This window comes from Fundulus heteroclitus, chromosome 16 (assembly GCF_011125445.2).
Source record: "Fundulus heteroclitus isolate FHET01 chromosome 16, MU-UCD_Fhet_4.1, whole genome shotgun sequence".
In the NCBI taxonomy this organism is placed as follows: domain Eukaryota; kingdom Metazoa; phylum Chordata; class Actinopteri; order Cyprinodontiformes; family Fundulidae; genus Fundulus; species Fundulus heteroclitus.
In genome coordinates this window covers 30,014,726-30,033,130 of record NC_046376.1, presented here as the reverse complement: position 1 = coordinate 30,033,130, position 18,405 = coordinate 30,014,726, and the positions used below count along the sequence as shown (strand labels likewise).

At 41.6% G+C, this 18,405-nt stretch overlaps 1 protein-coding gene across 4 annotated transcripts; it reads right to left on the bottom strand.

Annotated features, from left to right (window-relative positions):
• Positions 1 to 15,685, bottom strand: tom1 (target of myb1 membrane trafficking protein). Of its 4 annotated transcripts, none has more exons than XM_036148404.1 (16): positions 15,424 to 15,685; positions 11,382 to 11,466; positions 11,211 to 11,289; positions 10,963 to 11,112; positions 10,726 to 10,860; positions 10,497 to 10,631; positions 8,201 to 8,317; positions 7,859 to 7,989; positions 7,737 to 7,779; positions 7,534 to 7,663; positions 5,297 to 5,360; positions 4,004 to 4,073; positions 3,649 to 3,714; positions 3,261 to 3,323; positions 1,832 to 1,871; positions 1 to 724 (listed from the first exon to the last, which is right to left on the bottom strand). In XM_036148404.1, the coding sequence occupies exons 1-16, from the start codon at positions 15,473 to 15,475 to the stop codon at positions 630 to 632; spliced, it is 1,455 nt and encodes a 484-aa protein (XP_036004297.1). In that variant the 5' UTR covers positions 15,476 to 15,685; the 3' UTR covers positions 1 to 629. The 4 variants fall into 4 exon arrangements, with proteins under 4 accessions (XP_036004297.1, XP_036004296.1, XP_036004299.1 ...); XM_036148403.1 differs by having other exon boundaries at positions 7,859 to 7,992; positions 15,424 to 15,681; XM_036148406.1 differs by lacking the exon at positions 10,497 to 10,631 and having other exon boundaries at positions 7,859 to 7,992; positions 15,424 to 15,683.
• Positions 15,686 to 18,405: the final 2,720 nt, after the last annotated feature.

Below are 18,405 nucleotides of genomic sequence, written 5' to 3'. Positions count from 1 at the left end.
TCCAGTTAATAGCTTTAGTTTAATATCTGGCAGCGCTCTGTCACAACTTCCTCTGTAAATTTAAAATAAAACATCATAATGCGGAAAAACTGGAGGTACAAAACCTGGGATTTTTTTCCACGTCCAACAGCATAGAGGTGAAGCATTAAAACAATAACAGTATGTTACATCAGAGCTTCACTTACAAGTTTACAGGCTTTTTTTCCCCCCATAGTGGGTTGTTACCTTTCATGTTACCGTTATATATATATTTATATATAGAAATTTCACAGCAGTATAATACATAACAGATCCTGCAAAGTGTTTCTTTGTAACTATTTATTTTTTCCTTTAACGCCAGGAATCTAACCATATAAAATGTGCAAAAGTTTGCTCACATACAAACCCTCATGTTATCAAGTAAAAACATCTCTCCTTCCTTCAACAGCATGGTTTTCGTCCAGTCGCAGGCAAGTTTGCTCTCCAGCGCCGAGTGTATTGCAGACATGTCCGACGTTGTTCCTTGAGCATGGAATGTAATATCCACATCATACCCCCCACACACACACTCATTCATTCATTCATCGGGATGACTTCTCGACGTTCCAGCCAATGGCACCAGTGCTCTGTGAGCATTGTTGGCGCCTGGGTTAAGACTCGGAGTAGTTGGCGTCCTGTGAGGGGCCTCGCAGGGACGGCAGGCGCTCAGCCGCTTTTGCTCTTTGTGCCAAAAACCTGTCGAACTCTGCGGAGAGCCACAGACACCATTCGGGGGTTTAAGTCATTCAGGGATAACATGACTGCACCAAGTTACTGGAGAGGAAAATCGGAACAACAGATGACACCGAGAACAGGATCCGACAGAGGATATCCTTGCTGGTCGATAATAATTCTAAAACCTTTTGGATTATTTAGCAAAAACACAGTTTAGAGCAATACTTTCCACTTAGGAGCACCATTAATGGATCCCATGACTCACAGTACATTCGCAGGTGTCTCAAGTTCCATCTGCTGGCAAAATGCATAAATCACAGCAGGTGTGAACTGGTAAGTACGGAGCCCGGGAGAGCTCACTTTAAGTGATATTTTTTTTCAGGTCGTGATCATTTGTGAGCACGTTTCCTTTATTTGAGCCATCAAATTAATAAAACGTGAGCACGTTTTCATTTAATTGAGCCCTCGGTAGATCGAGATCTCGAATATACTATAACGTGCTCATGTTTACATGTGTCAAGACAATATTGAGTGCACGTTTTACATATTGTGGCCACGTTTAAGTAGATCGTGTACACAATGTTCTATAACCATGTTTACTAAATTGTGCTCTCGTTTTAATAAATTGTGCCCTCGTTTTAGTAAATCGTGCGCTCGTTTGAGTAAATAGTGCACTCGTTTAATAAATAGTGCCCTCGTTTTACTATGCTTAAAATGAGAGCTCAATTTAGTAAAATGAGCTCACACTATAGTAAAACGAGAGCACAATATAGTAAATTGTGCACACGATTTAGTAAAACTAGTGCACAATATAGTTAAACGAGAGCACAATTTAGTAAAACGAGCGCACATTCTCTCAACATGCAAAACATTTTGCGATGACCCCTCTAGGGCTCCGTAGGTAATACAAGCCGCATAAAATATTTCTACCAGGCGGAAAACCAACTAGAGTGTCCACACTACTTCTAAAAAGAACAATTCCATACGTTACGAACTATATATCAAAATGTATAATCAGACGAGGCTTTCTATGCAGCGGTTCCACATGACAATCAGGCTTGTAAACGTGGCCGCTTGTTAAAATGTTAGCAGTATGGGTCAGCCAGCCAACAGGGAAAAAGATGTTTTAATTCCTCACCTTCGCTGGTCACACCGTCAGAGTCTTCGCAGTCATCGTACTGCAACACAGAAAAACCACACACACACACACAGAAGAAACATTTTAATTCACTTACATTCATGCCAACATTTATGTTTTAAGTGTTTTGTCAAAGCGCAGTGTACTGGTTAGGGGCACGGTTAGCCCTGGTAAAGGTGTGCAAAAATTTCTTCACAGAAATTCATCTTTTGTTGCAGCAGCATACTGAAACGGTTAAAAATGTTACAAAACTCCAGCTTTTACTTCGAGCCAACCAGGCCCAGAGTGTCCCAGATCCTCCAACGTACTTAACGGTGGGTATCCGGTGCCTTTCTGCATATTCACCTTCTGCTTCTTATCCAACTGACCCAGGGCGTTGTGTTGCTGAAAGTCTTATCTGAGCAAAGCACGCATTTCCACTTAACATCCCAGGAGAGTTTAACAAAGTATACAAGTTTATGTCTGTGATGGTAAAACAGAAAAATACTTTTTACGGTTTGGCTTTCAGGTAAAGGTTTGTCTAGTTGTTGTTATGAAGGGTTGTTGTTCACAAAAGACCACTCTTTGCTGCAGTTTTCTAACAGTGATCTTGGGAGAATTCGTCACCTCCCTTTACCATCTTGCTCAATGTGCGAGTCAGACGGTAAGGGGAGGTGAAAAGGAGAAATCTTGGTCATCATCCAAGGAGGTGACACAACAGGAAAACAAAAGTCATGGACTAAGAGTTCCTAAAAAAAAAAAAGCTACCGTAACATTTATTCCAGAGGGATTGTTAGGGTTCCACTAATTATGACACCAATCATGGTTTTAAAGACATTTATTTCTTAACATGGGATCCCCCCATCCCACCACTAAAATGAATGCTCTGAAATTAAAGAGTTGATTTTTCTTAAATTTGACCGTGTGAGATTATGCTTCAGTAAGAAAAAATGAATTTGTTTTAAGGCTTTATAAAAATACGTACAATGGGTATCAATAAATGCAACAGCTGCTGTTGGATTTGAGGATCTAACGTGTGTCGTTTCACATGTTGTGTAGGACCACTTTTTTTATGTTAGGACACAGGATGAAAAGGTTTTCAAACGCACATCCCGCTGTACAAACTTGAGCCAAATATACTCACTATATACACTTAGCGTAATGAACCAGTCACACTGGCCGCAAAGCAGCCCTTTAGCATGATGCTGCCATCACCGTGCTTGATAGCTAACCCACTGTTCTCAGGTTTGAAATACCCGGCTTTTCAAAAATATAACTTGCTGTTGTGGCTAAACTGGAAAACCTTTTTACAAAAGCCAGGCTGGCTCAAATGTGTCAGCAGTTTTATTAGATAAGATTGTGCATTTTTAATATTTAGACTAAAGTGGAACGGGTATCACATGACAGCTGGAAAATAGATGAATCAGTTTCATAAAATCCAGTCACTAACCTCATCTTCCAACGCTAGCCATTTCTCTATATCATCCATGACGTTGGACTGGTTGATGGGAATCTGGAAAACAAATCAGAGCTAAGGCTGGAGCTGGGAGCGAATCGGCAAATCATGCCACCGAGCCACCAGGAACAAGGCAAACGTAAAAGAACAGAAAACTAAACAAAGCAATGAATGGAGAAAACTTAAGAAGTGAGAAACAAGTCCCGCTTTTCACTCAACGCTTCCCAAAGGACACGGTCATGCTCTCAGAACACAACACCAACATGCACCTGAAATCCTGATAAACCCCAAATAAAAATGGAACCCAATACAACATGTGTGAACTGCAGACCAGGGACGAAAAGCAAGCTTTTTTACACAGTAGCCGCACACCCAGACCCACCATTCCCCTTTTAATCATCCAGTCTAACTTTGGTGAAGAGCTGCGGCTCGAGGCTGGACTCTCATCCTTTGTGCACACACAGAGTTCAGAGAAAAGGACACACTTAGAGAGGCGTAGCTATTCTCCTGAAATGGAGCACTGAAGCTCACACATTCATCGACATCACTGTGAACATCCCACGAACCTCTGTAGGATTAAAACCTAACTGTATGTCAAATGTTTTTGACTTTTTAACATTTTAAACCGTTTCCACCTCATTAATGTTCACATGCGCTCAAAGGTCCCATGACAAGTTCAGTCTTGTGACCTAAACTGCGGAAATGCCAAACGCCATGGTGTGGTGGTCTCTTCTTACCAATCCAGCGTTCTGTGAGCTTCTGTCCTGACCTTTAGCCAGACCGTCTTCTGTGACTTCATTCATATTACTGAAAACACAAGATTTGCACAGTGCTGATTAGTCACATCACCAGAAGAGACAGTTACAGAAGCACAAGTCACAAAATGAGTCAGGGGGGGAACGTAAAAACAAAGTATCAACTTTTGCAGCAGAAAAAGTCAAAACTTACTTAACTACAGAATTCCCTTTGTCTTTTTAATCAGTAGGAGTAGCTTACATCATATCCAATATTTTCTTTACATGGTTGGAGTAAAATGGTTATGCTGGTTTGATTAAGGGGAACGCTGTTTTGCATTAGGGAAAGTTTAGATTCTTTCTAGAAAAAAAAAGCAACATTTCTTATTTTTATTCTAGCTGACCAACTCGAAAAACATTTAATCTCATGGCCGCTGCAGGGTGTTCGCATTAGTTAGGACACGCATCGGAATCTGACGATTTTCAGCTTGAGCTGTGCTGATCGGTGACTGGCTGGTCACAAAGAAATATCCAGTGTTTTTGATCATACGGATCAAAACAAGAGCTACAAGTCACACCATAAGTAAGTAAGTAAGTAAAGGTTTATACACGCATCACCTTTCACGCATAAAAATCACAAAGTGCTTCGCAAAACACAAGAGAAACGAAGCAAAATAAACATTAGAATTACCTAAAGGCCTATTTATACAAATATGTTTAGAGCTGCATTTTGAAATAATTAACACAGTCGACACAGCTTAAAAAAAAACAAGCAACACTCGGCTGTTGCAGGGAGGAAATCTCAAAGTTAGCCCTTTTCAGTACCAGAAACACTGTTCAAAGAAGTCAGAGAAAATGCAGAGATGTAGGAAGGTATTGAAAAGAAAACTGTACTTTCCAGGACATGTTGAGAGGAAGTAGACTAAGAGAGAGCAATACTTTTAGCAGATAACAGGAAGGCACAGGAGAATCCATTCTGGGTCTGGTAATATTTGGAAATCTCAGAGTGAAGTAAAGGTCTGCTTTATCTAGAATATACGCAGTAAAAAGGCTGTTTTGGTGTTGCTAGCTGCCACTACCAGCACTAATTGCTAATATAAGATGCTAAAGACAATTTAAATGATTAATTTTGTGATTCCTTGTTTATTTCAAAACCCTGTTACGTAATCTTATATCAAAGTTCTTAAGGAGACATTAGAATAATCTATAATTGGTACAGGCAGGTCAAAGCTTTACAGAAAACAAAAATAATGCTCTTTTAATGGTCACAGATCTACTGCGGATTCTTTTGTTTACCTCAATCTTTGTTGACTTGAGACATTTATTTTCTGCGATAACATGTCATCTGATTCACTTGTACCTGTATATGAAAAATACAGAACAGGAAACATTTTAAAAAGATGGAATAAAAACAGTAAGGGATTAACGGAAAATACTTTATATTATATTTCACTGAATGTGGTACAAAGAAAGCATGTGGCGTATAAAAACAGAAAAATGTCATGGATTTTAAAATGTAATAATATATCACCTTCTTCATTTATTCACACTCCTGGAAAGGATGTGTAAAAAAACCTAAAACAAATTCAGTTTTTATTTCCATTACACACTGAAAGGAAATCAGAAAAAAAAAATCAAACCTTTTTTCAGGTACATTAATTCCATGAGAAACAAAAATTACATTAAGAAATAATTATATAAAATGAAATACCATATAATTATAGCCACCCAATTTTAGTTTGAGGCCAGCTGGCTGGATCAGGAACCATATCTATCTTGGCACAACACAGTGTGAGCAGGATGGTAAGGGAAATAAAAAAATATCATTGGGAATGGCAGCATAGAGTAAATCTGCAAAGGACAGAAAAAAACTTTTCTCTCCCCACATCACAAATGTAAACAGGCTGACTTTTCTAATCCCAACAGGAACGTTATCTGTAACTGAGGGGTTTGGTCAGAGGATATGAAGATGGAGCTCTTAACAACAAACACTCTAAGCAGGTTCGGCACCAAACAAACAACAATTATGAGCAAAAGGAGCTCTTGCTCGCTGTTAAGTATAGTGGAGGATGTGCCAAGGGCTGTGTACTGAATTCAGTACTGACCGAATCCCGTCAGCACTACCGGATACCGATTCACATAAAATCAATACCATGTTTTGGTACCTAAACACATCAGTGTAACACTGAGGGAGCGTTCATATTCAATGCCGAACATGAACACAGCATTGGACGCACAAGAGCGCGGTGAAGTCAGTAACCACTGGTCCAGCAAAGAAAGCAAGCATGAAAAGCGCTCGAAAGTATGGCTCCGCTTTTCAAAACGCAATGTAGATTATGTTTGCTGCAATTTTTCTGAGGTACAGTGTAAGGCCAGCAGTGGGAATACTTCTAATCTGAAGAAACACTGGTCACTGCTGCCAATTTAGTGAATTTCTCGCTATATTTAGCAACTTTTCAGACCCATCCAGCAACCTTTTTTCAAAAAAGCGACTAGTGAAAAATCTAGCAAACTTTCTTCTGTTATTGGTGACTTCCTGGGAAAGTAGCAATCATTTTTTTGGAGTTATTGTCTTAGGATAGTGGCGAGTGCTACTGTGAGCCTGTTCCCACTTCTTTAAGCCCTGTTTCACAGACAGACAGCTGCTGCTGCTGTCAAAGCAGAGAGGAGAGCCTCTCCTTTCCCTCACTGCAAATGTATCCCGCCCTGATTTACAAAGCGGGATACAATATGTTTTTTATATAATTATTTTCTTCTCTAAAACTGTTGTACTAAAACAATTCCCTGAATTTTATTCACACAGCTTTAATCCCTTATTAACCTCGTTTAGTCTGTGCCTCTGATAACTGTTGTTTTGGTAAAAATGTGTTTTATGTGCTGTGGATTCAGGCAATGTATTGAAATTCATAAATTATTTAATAAGGTTGCTTTGTAGATCATTACAAGTGTATATATTGCTAAAAAATGTATGTTAAATTGAAAAAAAATGTAGAGATGTTATTAATAAACATTTATTACTACATACATAAACACACAAAAGTACCATAAATAGGTACAGTACTAGTACCGGTATCGATTCCCAGGTACCAGGTATCGGTAGACAATCGGTCCAAATGTGAAAGATACCCAACCCTAAATGTGTCATACCATGGGCCCATCTCTCTAAGAAAGGCCTTAAGAACTATGCTGGGGCGTATGCATCACGATGAACGCTTAGAAAGACCCAGGACATCTGAAAATGGATCCCTACTTATTTTTCCACAGGATAATGATCTATAACATGTGGCTAGATCAACACAGAAATGGTCCCAGCTGCTGTAACGAACAGGCTTTTTTAAAACATTTGACATGTTATCTGATCGTCTTCATCGAACACCGGGCGACATTTTTTGGCAGGTGTTCCCGGCTCATTCAAAAGGTGAACATCACTTTAAAGAAGCAAACCAATTTACGACTTAATGACGGTGCTGGGGTATGAGCCAGTTTCAGGACGAGGGCTGCATCGTAACCACAGAGAGGAACGGAGCACTTACTCAGTTTAGCCATCTGACTGGAGAAACTGTCGGGTTTGGACAGACTGAGGGAGCTGTCGCTTTTAACTGAAGCGAACCCCGATTGGCTGATGGTTGAATCAATGTCTGACAGGTTCACATAGGTGGGGCTCTGAAAGAGATTTAAAAAAAAAGGTGTAAACTCCACCATTTGACGCTAACATGAATGAGTGGCTGCCCTTTACCTTCTGTTCTGTGCTTTGACCATTCGTTAGCCTTCTTTCAAACCTATAAGTAGCAAAACAACCAATCATACGACGGCGGAGCAATCAGATGTCACCAGTGGCATTATCAATGATGTAATTACCTGTGGTAGCGCGTGAAGGCAGTGTTCATTTCGTCGTTGGTGGCTAGCAGCTCCTCGATCAGCTTCTCCTCGCTGAGTCTGGGGATGACCTTCACGATCCTGTCTTGCATTTCCTTACATACAGTGTACAACTGCTAATGACACAACGAGACAAAGCACGTGTGGGTGGGGAGGGGATTGAAGGGCCAGATGCAGCACAAAAAGCATAACATGCTAGATCAGTTAAGGGTAATGCAGCGTCCAGCAACAACAGAGGAAGGGCGTATTTTCCCGCAACAGCGAGAGCAAAGAATGTCGACGCTGCGAGCCGCACATTTACTCTGAGACGGATCGATGTTTTACCTCCAGCAGCTCCATGTCTGCTAGCTTTACTGTGACTGGATCCAGCTGGCTCATCATCTCCGACATGGTGGACAGGTTGCATCGCACGACTCCCAGCTCTGTCTTTAGCATCTTTACCTGCAACGGTAGGGTTGGTAAATGAACCCGGCAATAATTAGAGAGAAACCAGTTGATGACTGGAACAGGGCAATTTTCAGCCCCTTTAGCTCTGACTGGTTACCTCACGGTCTAAAACAAGCCAATCTTTTCTTTACCAGTCAATGTACCACGTCTCAGCCATACTGGGCTGCGTTCCAGCCACACTTTTCAGTGTGGAAGTTGCTACTGCAGGAGGAGGATTAGAGGCTAGTTCTTTTCAGTATTGTTGAGGTGATTAGAAGACGGGAGATGAGAAGAAATACAAAGGCTTCTTGCAAGAAGCTTCCAAAAGGAAAACTGCATGCTCTCTGCAAACTTTACAGTTCCTCATGAGCAGTGAATAAAAAAAAAAAAAAAGCCAGCTGTTGATTCAGGCTCATAGGGTGAGATTTCCAGGAGACAACAGGAAACTGAATGTTTTACAGCAAAGCGGTGCTGTTTTTTTCCTTTTCAAGAGCACAGCTCTATCTGCTAATGCCCGGTACACACTGTGCCATTTAGAGCCATCACAGACTTGCGACCAAAGCTGACCTGCGATTAATTTCTGACAGTGTCTGATAGTTAGAAGGAATATGTCACAGTGTGACAGCCGCTACGACTTAATCAAAGTTTATGATATGAAAGGCTCCACAGGTTCCAAATGATGCTGCAGGGCAAATAAAGACAAGAAAACTGCATAAGTTTTGGATTCCTGAATCCATTCCTGCCAGGGATAACCTGTCCTGTTTGCTCCGATCAGACAAGTTTGTTAAATTGGGGCAAACAAACCCTCATTAAACAAACCAAGGCTGTGAAGGGCGCCAGGCACGGACCTGTGACAGTGGCAGCCTAGACCAAGACCGATAAATAATTTGGGCCCCAACACATTTGTGTTCCTGCTGGAGTCATTTATTTATTTATTTATTTATTTATTTCTTGCGACTGCAGCAGACTTTGATGCGTTGAACTGAAAGATTTTGCCAAACATTGATGCTTGATTAAACTGATTCATGCAAAGACAACGGTTTAATTCATTACTGGACTATTTTTTTAGTAAACCGATTTGATTGTGGTTTTGTTGCAGATGGATTTAAGACTGAAGAGTAGAGCATGTGGCTGAACAGTGGATTTTGTTTGCTGATATTAAATCCAGCCGGTGCTGTAGATGGATGGCAGACGCTGATGAAGTGGCTGAATGTTGTATGAATCAGAATCAGAAATACTTTAATAATCCCAGAGGGAAATTGTTGTTTCAGTACAATCGCCATAACATAACAAATGCTGTAAGCGATTTGGTATCAAACTGTGATCGCTCAATGTGCACACATCAAACTTTACATTTTACCAAAGATGGTTAAATTGTTACTGTCCGTTGACCTTGCTGCGGTCTTCCCAGGTTCTTTTACTGAATAATGTGATGCTTCTCCTGTAGACTTCTGTAGGAGTAAAAAAAAAAATCCACATTGCACCGTGTCTCGTGGAGTAGTCTTAGAAGACTGGCCGTCCAGTCCTGAAAAGATTCACCGTTGTTTCCCAAATGGAGAAAGCATGGAAGGGATTTAACCGAAGTCAAATGTTGAGTTAAAATGTTTTAGAAATGTTTTAGAAATTAGAAGTTTAACCCTTTCCAGACAGCTAGATGTCAGTGACTTTATTTCAGATCTCTTCTCTCTTCTTAACATGGTTGCATGAAGCGAGTCCTTTTAGCCTACTTCCTGTTGTTAGAGAGGTTCTGTTAAAGTGATATCTTGATTTTACAGGTCTGTGGGGTGGCTGTGCAAAATCGAATGCAGCTTTTGTGTTTGAGCACGGTTAATTCATGATTTTACTGGGCAAGTGGGATTACTTATTCAAACTACCTAGTTTGAAGAGGTAAGCTTTCAATTTTAGGAAAAAAGTAGAAAAAAACTGTTGTTTTTCAATTTCCCTATGAGAGCTTTAATAAGCTCTCATAGGGAAATTGAAAGCAGCTAAAATGGGTATCGGCAGATCAGGGTACGACAAAACCAGAGATTCAAAATCACCCGTAAAAAGTCTTTACGGTTCAACTCCAATTTTTAGTGGAAGGAAATAATTATGCAGGGAAAACTAGAAATAATAAGCAGCTGTTAGTCAGAATGAGGAAAGGGGAATTGTCAGAGCAGAGTGAAAGTAAGATATTATCTTCTAGCTGCATCACCTGGCTCGGAGTGAAGGCGCCGGTTCCCTCCAGCGCCAGTTTGAGCTCAGAGACGTGAGCTGGGATGAGAGGAGGTTTAGAAGACAGGCGCACAGCAGGTAAAGTAGTAACAGTAGGCCCGTTCCCAGGTAAAGTCTGACGCGCAGAGAGGCAGCGAGAAGACAAGAGACAGGAATGAGCAAAGGTGAGAGGAAGCACACAGGTGTCGGCAGCAAAACACCGCCTGCACCTTTTTGGGAGCTTGGCCTGGCAGGTAACCGTCGAGCTGAGCCACGGGGAACTCCAGCCCCTTCCTTCGCAGGTCTTCATACACCGACACCACGCCCGTCAGGTCGGGCGAGCTGCGGAATGCGTCGGCCCACGCCTTGACGAGTGAAAACCACAAATTACCGACAGACAATGGAAGCTACTAAGGCCGGGCCGGGCCTGAGCTCTTTGTTTCACCTCGCCGTAGCTTCAGCCCCACCTGTATGATGGCGAGGACTCGGTCATGCAGAGCCTGCGGAGGGTTGTTCCTCGGGATGATGGCGCGCACCAGGACCCCTTCGATGAAGTCCCGCGTCGTCACCAGGATGTGAAACCTGTAGCCGCAGTTCTTCACGCAGGTCTCGAGGACCTGCAGTCGGAAAGAGGATGAGGGGGAATCCCACAGGGAAATAAAAAAAACTGTTTACGTTCCCAGATTTCACTGAGGCAAAGAGGACCGGCACTCACAGTAAGCGCCAACATGATCTCCTTGAAGTTCTTGTTGGCAACAATCCTCTTCCTTATGGCTCTCACTGCATCTCTGGGCCTGTAAGTCAGAGAGTTTGCAACAAGCACGTGAGCTCCAGGGAAAGACCTGTTTCTGATGACGACAGATAACACACACAAACACACACACACCCTTCCTCGGAGCTGTTGACAGCGTCACAGATTTCCATGTTGAGTTCCCAGTCTTCAGATGACAAGCTAGCGTTAGTGGCGCGCTCTGTAAGAAACAAGTCAGAAAAAAAAAAAAACGACAGCTCACTGTTTTATGCTAGAATAATAACATTTTACGTTTAGACAATTCAAGCTGGTCATGCTGATTTTCTGTCGTCGAAAATTTTAGTTAATAGAAATTCCAGATATATGGAAATCGTTGGAACTGACTGAATTTAAGTTTAAATGAAAAGAAATTGATAAAATTAAAAAGTAATAGACAAAACGGCTACAGGACTGTCTCAGAAAATTAGAATATTGTGATAAAGTTCTTTATTTTCTGTAATGCAATTAAAAAACATGACAGTAATCAAGGACAGTAATGCCATGGTCAGTACACCAGTTACTGTGAGAATCTTATGTCGTCTCTTAACCACTACCATACTTGTGATTTAGTTTACTGAACCAAGCTGAGTGTTTTTCAAGGCTCAGGAAACCCTGCAGTGTTTCCAGTTAATTAGACGATTCAAGTGATTAGTTGAATAGCCTACTAGTATACTTTTTCACGATATTCTAATATTTTGAGACAGGATATTTGGGTTTCTTAAGCTGTAAGCCATAATCAGCGATATTAAAACAATAAAAGGCTTGCGATATTTCAGTTGATTTGTAATGAATCCAGAATGTATGACATTTCATGTTTTTTAATTGCATTACAGAAAATAAAGAACTTTATCACAATATTCTAATTTTCTGAGACAGTCCTGTATATTCAAAGTAATAAAACGCAACTTACAGAAAAGAAGGAGGAAAAAAAACACAGATTTGTTGTGTTATGTGACACGCAGTGTTTACGTTGCAGAGGCTTTTTGTATTTTCTGAAATGTTGATCTGAAGCTGAACAAGAAAAGCATAGACCGTGAGTGGAGACTAAAACATGACCAGTTTACAGCTTGACTAAGCCAGACCAGCGGCAGGCCAGGCAGAAACTCAAATATGCTATCTTTTTTTCTGATCAGTGAACACACCATACCCCAGCACTGCCAGGTTGCGCTAATCACAACACAACACGGGTGTGGAATCTGTTAGCTACTGCTAGTCTCAGGGAGGTGTTTCATATAAAGCACAGACATATTTAAAAGAAAAGTGAATTCTCTCGGGAGGTGTGTGTCAGCTGTTCCGTGTAACAGTGCTTAGATTTGCAGAAGGAAGCTTCTTAGTCTATATCCCACATTTGGGGGTCTATCTCCTTGGAGGTTGTATATTCTCCCAACGCATCTGTGGGCTCTCTCCAGGTACTCCAACTTCCTGTCAGAGCCTCAAAACATGATACTTAATTGTCAAAGGAATGAAGTGACCAAGCACGAATTTTAACAGATGACAGGAGTGTTGGCATCACAGAAAAGATGGTGAGTGTTAACCGTTTGATCTTTTAACCTCAGATGGATCATGCTGGATCCATCTGAGACAGAGACGTTGGCAGTCTTAGAGTAAAGGGTCTGTTCTCCATAAACATAGACAGCTGTCAGACGCACTAAAAGGTAAGAAAGAAAACATTTAATGTCAACTCCTGATCTTTTAGTCTTTGTTTTACAGCAGTCTTTACAGGCTCGCATACACACACAATGTGTTGTTGCCTTTGGAACAAATAGAAATAATTAAATGCTCAACAGGCTAGAAGATGAAAGGATGTTCTTAAAGAGAAATCGAAGACGACAAAAATCAATATCGGCAGGTCAAACTTTTATAATACTTGGCCATGAGAGATCAGCCTCAAATCCCTGTTGGGTGCATTTTTAAGTTAAACAGTGGTTTTACTTAAAACAATCTTAACCTAGATTTAAAGGAACTCAGGGTTTAATCACTTTTACAGTCTTCTGGGAGTTTGTACCATACAGGTGGAGCATAAGAACTAAATGCTGCTTCTCCATGTCTGGTTCTGGGGATGCAGAGTAGACTTGAGCCAGGGGTCTGGAGGGGACATAGCATGCAAAATCCACTTTTTTAGCCCTTAAATACAGTTAGTTGTGTATGGAGTCTGCCTGTTCTCCAGAACTTGTGTTAATATCTTTATATTCTGTTTTTGAAGTGCCTCGTTTCAATTTATAAAGACAGCACCAAAACAAGTTGCTGTGAGACGCACCTAAGAACAGTGGCAAAAAGCAGCTATGGGGCAACAATAATCAGGTATTCAGACCAAAGCATTACAGTTCAACTTTATATAGACCACAACTGACCAATTTGAACGTGAAAAGGAAGGATTTAAATGGATGATATGACTCTTTTAAAGTAATTTTCAGTAATCTACTCATGGTCTATTGTACATTAATAATTACTATGTATCAATGTCACAGGTGCAGGAGGTTGCTCAGAACTATTTTGGTTTATTTATGGGTAAAATGTGTTGGTAAACTCAACTGGCTCATAATGGGATGAGAACCATAACCAATTAATTTAGGGATGCAAATAAAACCCTCAGATTAAACTACAACGAAATTAAAGTATGCGTGTTTTGGCCGTTTAATACCTAACGTTTTTAGGAACAGAAACTAGTTTGTTGCTGCAGGATGTTTGGTACTGACCATAAGTCAATTCTGTGTTTAAGTTATTCTTTTTATTTTTATTTTTGTTGAGATTTGCAAGTATTTTTGTCCTTTAGGGCCAAACACTGTCATTCCTATACCTTTCTTCTTTTGGTTTTACAAATGAATACAATAGACATAATATGCAAAATAGATAAAAATGTTACATAAAAGTAATGCAAGCCTACTGCCCATGCAATTAACACTCTGAACATACTCAAATGTGGTGAAATGAACAGCTACAGCAAAAACTAAAACACAAAACAAAAAGTAATAAAATAATACATCTTGATCAGTAATACTTTGTAATGAAAAACGTTGTATAAGCTGCATAGTCAACGCGGTTTACTGTAGGAGACTAATGGCGTTGCTGAGATGCACATTTTCATTCTGTGGGAATATTTTTAGCTCCTGGGTGCTTAAATGGAGGATAAACAATTTCCTGTTTGGTGCAAAAAGCCTAGACAAATCTTCTTGCTCCTTAGAGACAGGTTAGATCAGATAATTCTTAAGAACACCAATCAGTGACAATTACAAGAATCCTAAATGTGTGCAGCTTAAAAACAGTACACTCCCCAGCTCCATACCAAACAAGTTCAAAACTGTCAGGAACAGCAAGTCTACAACAGACAAGACAAATAATTGTGAAAATAAAACTATGCAGTGATCACAAAATCATTGACATATAACTCATTCTAAATCATGATTAGAAAAAAGACACTGTATGTGACATTTGAGAATCCCAGATGAACACAATTTAAGGAATGGTGAAAACCAGCCGACTATGAGGCTGTAGCCTGTTAGGTAACCTGTTGTTTAAATGGAGAAACCCCTAAGGGTTTCCCCCGAGCATTATTTACAGGGGTTAGGGTTAGTGGTTAGGGGTTTCCATTAGGAAATGTAAATCTGGGTGTAGGTTGATTTAGTTCCCAGGGTTGTTACAGTCCCTGCAATCAACGAAAACAAGCTACTTAAACATTTATAAGAGGTTCTTCCTATTTGCGCGGTGGAGGATATTTATTAAGGCAGCCAGTCAGATCAGATGAATGACTGGGAGAGAAAAGCCAGTGTGATGTAAATGTGCTGCCTGCAGCCTAGTCTCATTTGGGTCAGATGGGGTGGGGTGGGGGGGGGTGTCCGGCTCGGCTCGGTGCAGGTTAAAAACAGAGCCAACAGGGACCGGTGGGCTTCCTAACACCTCCCCCGCCTAATCATCATTGTCTGCTGAGGGCGTCAGAGGGACGCCTGATAATAACCGCGTTCATGCATTTAACTTGCTTTTTTTCCCCTCCATCAATGTTATTTGAACGCGACCCCTCTTAGAATAAAGAAGACAGCCTGAATGGCAGCGCGGCGGAGCTTGGGAGGCTGCCGGGAGGAGCGCAGCCTGTGATAATAGCCTTAAACCGGGGTCACTTTGTGTCGATTACAGCAGAGCTCACCGATCCGCTGGCCCACCGGCGAGCTGAACGGATTCCCCAGCAGAAACTCCATGATGGCGGACGGTGAGAGGCTCCAGCGAAGCGCCGCCGACGTCGCCCTGGCCCCGCTGCTGCTGCTGCTGCTGCTGCTGCGGCTGAGGCTGCGGATGCTTTCTCCGAAGTGGGCCACGAAGTGCGTCAGCCTTTAAAGGGAACGCAGCCCGCTCCTCAGCAGACGCTCGCTGTAATAACGTTGGTACGCTGTAACTGCGCCCCGTGGCGGCTGCCATGATCTCTGCTGCAGGGAGACACCGGAGAGAGAGAGAAAAAAACTCTGTGCATTTGCATCGTTCACTGTCCATCTGAGCTTCATTTGCCTTGAGGAACGGTTTCTGAAGATCGAGGTCAGCGAGAATTTGGTACATCAGGGTGCAGAGCTACCAGCATTATAGCAGACAGAATATTTTCATATAAAAACAGAAAACAGCTGCGAATATAGATTGTTTTCCATGTTACAATTTAGAGAAAAAAAAAAAGCAATGTAGTGCATAGTTGTAATGGGATGTAGTTTTCGATTTAAGAAAATAATCTGAGGACGTGTAGACTGCATTTTTATTTAGCCCCCCATTACCCCGATGTCTCTAAATAAACAGCAGTGTATTAAATTGCTTTCAGAAGTCACAAAAGGAAACATGCAAATGCAAACGGCATCGTGAAGATCGAGGAACACAGCAGGGAAGAAGATGTGGAGAGGTTTAAAGCAGGGGCATGTTCTCAAACGATAAGCTTCTGACATCTCACTGACCGCTGCTCAACCCACCATCCAAAACAGGAGTCAGTATGACCAGGGGCGGATTTAGGAAATTTGGGGCCCTAGGCAAAGAAAGGCATGGGGCCCTCTGAATTGTGAAGACAACACATAAAACAGACCCATTATACAGATACAAAATTTTTAATAGAATAGACATACATTATTTTTTCTACCCTTTGTCCCTCTCTTATCCCTTTTCTTGTTGTTTTCCTCTATGTTTTCTTTGTCCATTTTTCTAGTAGACAAGCCATGATCTGCTTATCTGTCCTCCATTTTTTATTTGAATGAAATAATAGCTGGAGGTAAATCTGCACCCGTCTCCATTTCTTGTCAAGATCCTGTTCTTCACCTGGAGCGGTCCTCTCAGTACTATTGAGCAGTGTGCACGATCAGACAGCTGATTGGCCAGACCTGGGTCATCTTCAGGAAGTACACTGTGCACTCCGCTTACCAGCAGAGTGGATGATGCTGGACTCTCTCAGTCTGGTGGAACAACATCATTATCAAAGCCTGGCTTGATAATGATGCCTAGGGCCCCCAGGAACTTGGGGGCCCTAGGCAACTGCCTAGTTTTGCTTAATGGTAATTCCACCCCTGAGTATGACAGAACTGCAAACCTACCGTGGTATGGCTGACCGCCTGAAGCAGCAGGAAGGGTAAGGACAGGAATCTATTAGAGAAACAGAGGTCCAAAGGAAATCTGGAAGAGCTGCGTGGATCCAAAGCCCAGGTGGAGGGGCACAGGTGACATTATTAACGGGTTGCAAGAAGAAATCCATTTTGGAAAGAAAGTTGAAAGAGATCCCTCTTTATGCCAAGCCAAGTTGGGGTAATATTTAAACACAAGGAGGGAGGTCCTCTGGTCAAACAACACTAAAATGAAACCTTTTTGTTCTTTCTGCGCTACGTGTTCCAAAAAAACACTGCACATCACCCAGAGCCGACCCACCAACAAAGTCATACCTGGTGGTGGCAGCATCACGCTGTGGGATGGCTTTTTCTTCATCAGTGACCGGAAAGCTGGTCTGAGCTGATGGGAAGATGGATGGAGCATCTCAGATGTCAACATATTAAAATCTGCAGAAGACTTGAGGCATAGGTGGAGGTTCACCTTCCGGCAGGACAACAAGCATGAGTATGCAGCCAGAGCTACGATGAAGCAGTTTGGATCTAATTATGTTCATGTGTCAGAATGGCCTAGTCAAAGTCCAAATCCAAATCCAATTGAAAATCTGTGAATGACATGAAGACCTGTATGAAGATCTGTATCTGAGCTGTTTCGCAAAGAGCGGGAAATCATTTCAGTCGATAGATGTTTAAAACTAGAGACATACCTGAAGATGTACCTGCTACAAAAGATTTAGTTCTGGAAAGTATGGATTCCAGTGGTGTGATTACAGAGGAATGCCACGCGTTTCTGTTTTTCCTTTCTCTTTTCTTTGGTGTTTTTAGCCAGACCAAATTTGATTGCCATAAATCCTTAGCATTGTACTTTACAATTATGCACAACTCCATCGGCCTATCACATAAAATCCCTATTAATTACCTATTAAGTTGGAGGCTTGAACATGTAAAAATGTGAAAAGGTTCTGTCACATGTGGATGTGCTGTGTACTTTTCCATTTCAACCCAGTTTATGTTGCCTTCTGCTCTCTGCTGACTGACGTTCCTACAGGGAACGTGAAACTTTCCTCAGGGAGCTGAGTGATGTCATCCACCTGGCCAGGAAAACTACCTGTCACACTGCCAGTGCGGGCAAAACAAACAAGAGATCGGAGAAGAGAACATTCCAGGCTGGGGTGTTTCTGAATATTTATCATCGATGCCACGCCATAAGTCTATCAATCTGCACGACAGGGATGTCACTGATGTTAAATCCACCAGTCTTTCTCACAGAGAAGGACTGGTGGATTTGTTGTGTTTGATCAGGTTGCCTCACACGGTGACTCACAGCCAAACACATTCAGCACTCTCACCGCTCATATGCACTCTACTTCACTCTATTCACCAGCAGGTGACACAGTTGTCCACATTTAGGAGATCTGTCTAGATGACTATTATTTATTCTACTTGCATCACTTCTTACTATTAAACTAAATCCAATTATTGTTGTGATTATTGTGAAACTGCTGCATTACAAGGAAACAAGACAACGTTTCTCCGGGATCTTTAATCAGATTACTGTGCAACAA